The following is an 8604-nucleotide window of genomic DNA, read 5'->3' as shown; positions in this document are numbered from 1 at the left end:
CGCCCTCAGATGCGTGAACACCGAATTGAATTCTACTTCGAGTCTTCTTGCAATTGAACAAACAAATACACCTCTATGGCATTTAAATAGTGTCAAATCTCGCGCATATAAAACAAGACGCGCGCACATGATATGAGCGCACAGAACAGTATCCGCGCGAGGAAAATCATCCTCGCGAGGGAGCATTTCTGCACCGTGAGCGCACAGAACAGTATCCGCGTGCAAAAATGCGCTCTCGCAAGAACGGCGCTGAGTAGCGCTCGCTCGACGAAATTTTCATACCGTTACATCCCTACTTGAGGGTGAGTAATTCATGGGCTAATTGTCATTTTTGGGTGAACTAACCCTTTAAGACAGTGACCATATGTTTTGTAATTTATCTTATGTACATTTTTATTCATATATTTATTTTAATATTTGTTTAGTTTCTTAGTGTCCACACATGGCATCTATAGAATTCTTCCGAGTGACAGACAAATCCTTGAATCTGAAGCAACATCCACTAACTAAGCTAAGATTGAAGAGAACTTTGGAGGCGGGGATCAAATGTCAGATGTCTCCGCTCCTGTGATTGGTCAACACCGACCATGACATTTGATTGACTGGTTTCATCACTGACACCAGTGTTGTTAACGTACCGGTCATGATGTCGGAGCAAGTCCGTTTTTTTTTAAGGTATTTTATTCCATGTACTGTAAATAGCTAGCTAACTAAATATTTAGTTTAATAAAGCTAGCTGACGAACCATTAAAACACGGGTTCTCAAAGTGGTATTCAATAGCCAGGGGGTCCGCATATTATTTTTAAAGTCCAATATCCCCGATGCTGAAAATGCGGATGTAATCTTAGAATCTAGTCATTAAAATAATTGACTGTTTAACGCGGCAGGTCATGACATTTTCTGCGTGTAAAACAGTTGAGCACGTGAGCTGTTGGTATTTAGCGAGCACAGAGGGGGGGCATCAGGTGAGCAAGCTAGTGAAACGTTGCACGGGCAAAAGAGAAGGTCTGCACACATCCAAAAACGTATTTTAAATGCAAAATTGATTTCCGTGCGCTCAAAATACTTTTTTCTTTGCGAAACGAACATTTTCTCCACAAACTCAGATCGCGCGTGTGCAAAATGCACTTTTGTGCACTCAAAATATGATCTTTTGCGCGCAGAATTGTGGCAGAAATGTAAGCCCATAGCGATTATGGTAAGGGCGTTACATTTCCGACAAGTGCTTGCGGTGTTCGGCCAATCACAATGCACTGGGTCAGCTGGCCAATCAGAGCAGACTGCGCTTGTTGGAAGGAGGGACTTTGTAGAAAACTAAGCGTTTGAGAGAGGCGGGGCATATAGGACCTACAATAATGTACAGTATCTGAAAAATAATGTGTTTTTTGAACATTAAAGCATGTCAACATATTCTGTTACACCAAATACACAAAATAATGATCTTTAAAAAAGCATCATATGACCCCTTTAAGTCTTGTTGCATTGCTACTTTGTGTTTACAGACCTAAATGTCTTAAATGTACATATTAGCATCAATGATAATCAGTCAGTAAACTCACAGCAGCCTTTGCTGACTTTCAGCTCTACAGTCTCTCTGGTGGAACAACAAGTGTCAGTTTTAGATGACTCAGACCGTAAACTTCACTAGACTCAAAGACAGTACAGACTGAAAGCCAGACTACCTCCAAATATGCAGAAGAACACGGTGCCAAATATCACCACAGACACGCAGAGAGACTACAGCTTTATACCAACCAGCTCTGCACAAATCCAGCTAACATGGTGATCCACTATGCATTTACAAACGGCATTTTTGATTGAATTTTATACTGTCTCCTAATTTGTTCAGCTACATGGTTGCAATGAGCAGTCGCTCTGACTGAAGCGGTTCCATTATCCAGTTGTTTTTTCAATGTGAATGCAGGATCTCCTTATCCATACTTTGTAGAGAAATGACATTATCCATTATCTGACTAATCCAATGCATAACTCATGTTTCTTTTAATTCAATAACGTTAGTGAAGCCATTCTGCCTCACTATACTTAGATTCATTCATTACTTCAAAAAGAACCATGCTACAGGGTAACACTCAACATACAAACATTTCCTTTCACGGACTAAGAAAGCCTGCAAGAGTTTAAGTTCTGCAATTTAATTTCATTTCAGTTGAGCAAGATTTATTGAACAATTGGAGGCAGACATGTGGGTGGAAATGTGAGGTTTTTGCCCTGCAAGAGGGGTTGATTCATAAAGAAAATTTTTAACATCAAAACACACCAATAGGAAATAATAGCTCTAGCCTTGTCAACTTAAAATGCAACATTGGGATCAGCTGCTTTTCAGTTAATCCAATTCAGGAGATGGATTCAACAAATTAAGCAAATTAAATTCATTTTTCAAATAGATTTAAAAGGAAACCGAACAAGTTTTTATTTTTATTTTTAATTTATTTAGACAAAATTATATAGAATACTAAGAATAACATGAGAATTATTGAGATTTTATTGAAATTAAAAATAAAGTCTTATCATTTACTTTCCCTTATGTCGTTCCAAACCTGTATGACTGACTGACTTCTTCAATACATAAGAATATATTTAGAGAAATGTCTCGTGTTCTTTGTCCCATACAATGCATGTCAGTGGTAACCAAAACTGTTTTCTTATCAACATTCTTCAAAATATCATCTTTTGTCTTCTACTTAAGACAGAAACTCATACAGGTTTTGAATGACATTAGGGTGAGTAAATGATCACAGAATTCTCATTTTTGGGTCAAATTTCCCTGTAACAAAAGCCCAAAGTCCCTAATAAAAGTGTGAAATAGGTTTTTAAATTACATGTGATATACATCTAAATGGTGCCTTTTGCTACATTTTAATGTAGTTTGAATAAATAACTCTTTGAACAAATAAATTCCAGATCATGTGAATTTTAAAGCAGCAAAAAAAGAAGAAAAAAAACACTGACAAAGCCTCTGAGTCAGCTAATGTTATAAATGGAGGAATTTCCTCTAATATTTCTGGAGACATAGAATCTCTTTTATCTCTCTGATAAAATAATATTTCAAAAAGCATACAACAAGCCTGCAAAGTAACACAGGGATGAAATATCTCACATCAATACAACAGAGGTCTGAGCCTTATGCGTCACATGCCATACAAAGAAAAAAAAAACTGTTCAAACTCACTCATGCGTGTGTTACACAAATCGATTGAACACATACGCACCGTGTCAGATTTATGGGGGATTTCAGACATAACGGTTTTCTCTATCCCTGTCTGTGAGTATGAGCATGTGTAGAAGTGCTCCCACCTCACATGATGCCAGCGTGAGGATAGTCATGCGGCCCACAATACATCCCTACACGCTTTTCATTACAGATAAGACAGTTATACAGCTGGACCTTTCACCTTGTACTCTCAATCTTAAAGGCGAGACTGTTCATGAACTCACCATGTCTGTCCTAATGTCACCCCTCAGTCAGAACACAAGTTTGACTCCTTACAGTCTCTATAATTACAATGCATTATGGGTACAAAGAATGAAGACATACATATATATATGCATGACACACTTGTTTTCACACAATTAACTGTCAACATTTACTCTCCCTCACGTCATTCCAAACCTGGATGACGATTTTTCTTAAGTAAATATAAGATATTTTGATATATATATTTTTTTGGCCGTTAAGTGAAAGTCAATGTGGTCAAATCAATGTTGTTCCAACTCCCAATGTACTTCAAAATATCCTCTGTTGTGTTCCAAAGAGGAAAGTAAGCCATACAGGTTTAGAACGACGTGAGGGAGAGTAAATGATGACAATTTAAATTTTTTACTGAACTATCCCTTTAAGAAACCCCTTTGATTTGAGCTTGTATAAATCCATCATGCAAATTACATATATGTAAATATATCCTGGCTTAACCAGGCTAATATAATAACATATGGCATAGATTACAGTTAAAATCCTGCTCTCCCCACCAGCAATTGAAAGCAGAATCTTTTGATTGTCTCCCAACAGCAAGGACCCTAAATAGTCCACCAGAGTGTATACAGTTGGAACGTTTGCGTCCCTTATTGAGCTCACTACAAGACGATGTCTTAAATAAAGGGCCATATTACTCACTTGTAAGTCATACCGTCCCCCATAGAGCAAAGCTCTTCCGCCGTGAGTCCATCTCGGACTGACTGCTGTTCTGATCTGTAATGTGGATGCCCATTACATACACACAGAGTATCACTGCAGGGAGAGGAACCCAATGAAAAGTACTTACTTGTAGGTGAGACCATCTCCAACTGAAAAAAGCTGCTGGGCAGACAGTCCGTCCTCAGGGATATAGCCCGTTCCTCCACTTATCAGATAGTCTGCCATACTGGAAAGAGAAATACACAAACAACCTGTAAATAGCACAGTTCTCGTCATAGCTAATCTGCCACTTTGCTTTCGAGCAAAGTCCAACCATGTCTGTATTTATATTGGAATTCTGTCATTTCTGTATTTATATTGGAATTCCTGGTGAAAAACTACATTACCCATGAGTCTACAAATAAAGCTCCACCAATCATGCCACTGGAGGGCCACCTTTCTTCAGCCCCAACCATAAACAAACACACCTGAACTGATTAATCAATCAAGATGTTTGAAATTACTACAAACCTCCAGAGAAATGTACGGTGGCCCTCAAGAAGCACGTCTGGAAATCCTGGACTGTGTTACTGGTATATTTTTGGAACGGTTTGTATTACCTTAAACTATTTTAATAGATTATTGATTAGATTTTAAAATATTATTATTTTAATAGATGTCTGCTTATATTTGGCCATTTTGTTTGATTGTGATGCGTCAGTTTTATGGACCTTTAGCCAACGAGGTTGTCATTGTTTTAGCCGACGCCAAAAATGGCTGATATTTGAAATTGTATTTGATTTTAATGTGGCTGTTTTTATAGACTCTGTACCAGTGGTAACGCCACTGTTTTTTATTGACTCTGGCTGAGGTCGATAATCTCAGTGACCGAATATCAGCTGATATGCAGTTGTTTTTAATCTACTCGATGCGGATGGTAATCAGCCACGCGCCATGATGGTCTTATTATGGCCAAATATCGGTCAATTTGTCGGTCTCTACATATTATATATGTCAAGCTCAACTTCAAGTTCATTTTAAATCTTATAACTTTTCTTCTTCTGCTTTGGAGGAAATAGTATTTACCATTTAATTTTAGTAATAAAAAAACAGGATTGGCGTTAACAGGAAGCCAAGCAGATTCAGTCTGTATTAAACCGCATGGAGTATCAACAATGCTGGGAACAACGAACAAGGCGTTTCGGTTTCGCGATGTAAACAATTGATAACCAAAACGCACGCTATACATGTCCTGGTGTTGCAATAATTTAACGATCACAGTGCCGTGACCTACTAACATCTGCTTGCGCGATATAAAAATAAACGAACCGATGTTGACACCTGCCCACAGACAGTTTATCGAAATCAAACGCAAACACGCACCTGGTGAAGATTGTCTTTGTTAGAGCTCCTCCTACAACATATTACTAAAATAAGCACATTTAATATGATGCTTGAGTAAATATAAATTCAAACCTTTTCTGTAGCCTAGATGAGCACGTGGTACAGGTACTGGAGCTGATATGCGCGTCAGATGGGAAAAGCCAGTTTACCGCTTTCTGTAGGAGAATGTGCTATCGTAAACCGGTTAATTCATCAATACAGACTACTGCCCAGTTTTCGGGTCCTTCAGAGGGTCTCGTTGAATTCGGTTTTTGTGATGAGTCTGGCTTTATATAGAAAGCGAGGCAGACTCAGAGAGAGCGCGTCATATCCTCAACAGCGCCACATCCACGTGGTGACGGTGTGGTTAACTCTTTCATTACCGCCACATCAGTCTGTATATTCATGTTCCGTATTCAAACATCATGTAAATATATGGGCCAGTGTCAAATAAGGATGCCCGAGACACTAAAAAAGGTGAAACCTTTTGATATGTTTTAAAAATGCATATGGCAAGTTCTTGAAATTAAATATTTCAGCTTAAAGTTTACACCATTTTTAGATGCATTCGATTTAATAACTGCAAAAACGCTTTTCTCTTGAGTACAAGAGAACATATATAAACGTGTATTTAGTATTTTCGCTGTAAGGTATAAAAAAGTGAGGGACTAAACTCTAAACATAGGGGTTTTGTGGTTGGTGCGGCTGGCGGTCCACTAGACGGGAACCATTGATTTATGTGTGTTACGGGATTTTTTTCTTTTTTTGTACATCTGTTTATAGGACTTTATTCTTTTACATGATTGACTTTATGGAGTGATGTGGAACGCGTTCAATACGGAGCTGAAAATGACTGGCTGCGCTGAAGTGGCAGTAACCCACCAGTCGGGATCTCGGCCATTTGAGCACTTTATTTGTGATAACCCACAAGAATAGATTTACTATTAAAAAAAATAATAATAGAATTCCTTGGAACGAGAGTGCAAAGGGACGTGTCAAACTCGGAGCTCTCTTGTGGCTGGATTGAGCGTGCAAGCGGCAATACCCAACCAGTCGGGATCACGGCAATTTGAACACTTTTGTGATAAACCTCCCTAAAATGTTCACATACATTAACAATAAACAAAAAACAATGAATTTCATTGCGTAGGGAATGTGTAAACCTGCAGCTTAAAAAGCAGCTGCCTGAACGGAAGCGGCAGTAACCCACCAGTCGGGATCACAGCAATGGACCTTTCTCACATTTCCGGGTTTCTCAGCAGCGGAAGTCGTCACAGTTGGTCTTCTATGGGTTAACTTGAAGAGCAGTGAATGGGAGAGTACCACAAATATATTTTTGCATTCCCATTTGCTCAAATAGCAAAAGAAAAAGTCCACGATCGTGTTTTCATGGCTTTCAATAAAAGGAAAAAAATTAGAGAGACTGATAACGGCAGTCAGAAGAGAAAACGATGTCAAATTTACCATCCATTAGAAACACCCTCGCATTAGCGTTAACTGTTTTTTGTTGTTTTTTTGATGCAAAGGTGATATAATACAAAGAATAGTGTTATAAATGTAGATACATTTTTTAATACAAATATGAAAAACTTTCGAGGATTTACGATGCTGATGACAGTTAAACGCTTATCACAGTCTTGTGAAAAGGGTCCATTAGACTACTTAATAAAACATCCTTGTATATATCATATTAAAAATAGATTCAAAAGAACACATTCACAATAACAAAATTACAATTTTATTATTATTATGCATTAAAATGCAAATCATGCATTTTCTTGCAAGAGGAGTGGTGGGGAACGCATAGGCCTACTCGTATAGCTTGAAGTTTGGCTGAAATATATTCATTTATTCAAAGTAATTAGCAAAAAGGAAAAAAATTGCAAAAAATAAAAACCAAATGACTTCCAACTACGTAAATCTGTCTTCAATCAGTAGGCTACTTGACTAACTGGCTGGAGTGGCAGGCCTGCTGACCTGCCAGTGGATAGTGGTTGGTCACGTGACCTGTGAGTGGCATCTCCGCCAGCCAGCTGAAGACTGAACCCCCACTCAGTCTAAACCGGGGTCCTTTTGTCACTTGTCAATGTTGGTTAGGCCACACTGACAAAAGCTGTCAAATTACTTTTTAACTATATTATTTTTGTAAGAATATCAGAACTTATATTAAGAATTGCAACATTTTAATTGGACTTTTCTTTATAATGTTAACACCTCATTTTTACTTGAAGCATAAAAATCAAAATAACTTCAAATTCAGAAATTGAAAACCTATTTATCATAAATTTGTATTCAAGTCATTGTTACATTACATTTTAATGTATTTTTGAACACGAGTACATAAATTTTTGGATAATATTCTCTCTAAAATCCTTTCACATGAGAAGTCCTGAGTAAATGCAAAAATAAGCTAATTACCCGATTCCGTAATGTTATAACTAGAGACAGAACACATGGTGGCTCTGGTAATTGTCTAGCACCACTGCTAGATTTAAAAGTCAGCCACAACCAATTACCTGACACCAACTGCTGAAAGATGACAGTGCTTAAGCAAATTCAAAATCCTCCCCATTGACTGGCCAGCACTTTGCCCACACAAAAGCCCAAACTAATTTTGATCAAAGTAGTCTTTGTGCGCATTAACTCGTTTTTTCTTTTTTTGAGGAAAAAAAAGGTTGTGATATGTGAGTAGCATCTTCAGCCATCCATTGAAAGTTCTTGCAATATCTACCATGTTAATAATATCCTCTATCCATACTCTCTTCCATTTGTTTAGACGCTGCAATGTAGCTCCTTGTAAAAACTGAACAATTATAGCATTATAATGCAACTCGTGATCAAGTCTGGTGTGTTTTGCTTTGCATTCCAGTGATTTACATGGTTAGCCAACCATAAAAAAAAAAAACAATTTGTTCTCCAAATTTGTTGGCAAGCCTTTCAACAACTCAAATTATGATCTTTTTCATTAAAGCGACCAAAGGCTTAATCTTTTACGAAGTCTGACACCCCCAGGCAAAATTGTCAGAGGCAATGCTAATGTGAACACTTATCCCATGATCGTCCAGGGAGCTTTTGGACCAGTGGGGTG

At 37.9% G+C, this 8604-nt stretch overlaps 1 protein-coding gene across 2 annotated transcripts in view; it reads right to left on the bottom strand.

Moving 5' to 3' along the window:
* LOC107664878 (inosine-5'-monophosphate dehydrogenase 1b) overlaps window positions 1-5853 on the bottom strand; it is a 14245-nt gene extending 8392 nt beyond the window's left edge. Inside the window, exons 1-3 of one of the 2 annotated variants that reach the window (XM_016455565.1) lie at window positions 5610-5853; window positions 4282-4380; window positions 4134-4208 (exon numbers count right to left, since the gene is read on the bottom strand). In XM_016455565.1, coding sequence (XP_016311051.1) covers window positions 4134-4208; window positions 4282-4379 — 173 coding nt within the window. In that variant the 5' untranslated portion in view covers window position 4380; window positions 5610-5853. The remainder of the gene's footprint in view (window positions 1-4133; window positions 4209-4281; window positions 4381-5609) is intronic. The other variant, XM_016455566.1, reaches the window with a different exon arrangement.
* Window positions 5854-8604: the final 2751 nt, after the last annotated feature.

The sequence above is a fragment of the Sinocyclocheilus anshuiensis genome, unplaced genomic scaffold (genome assembly GCF_001515605.1).
Source record: "Sinocyclocheilus anshuiensis isolate Anshui unplaced genomic scaffold, SAMN03320099.WGS_v1.1 scaffold299, whole genome shotgun sequence".
Taxonomy (NCBI): Eukaryota; Metazoa; Chordata; class Actinopteri; order Cypriniformes; family Cyprinidae; genus Sinocyclocheilus; species Sinocyclocheilus anshuiensis.
Note: the sequence above shows the minus strand (reverse complement) of the source record. Positions and strands in the feature narration are given on the sequence as shown.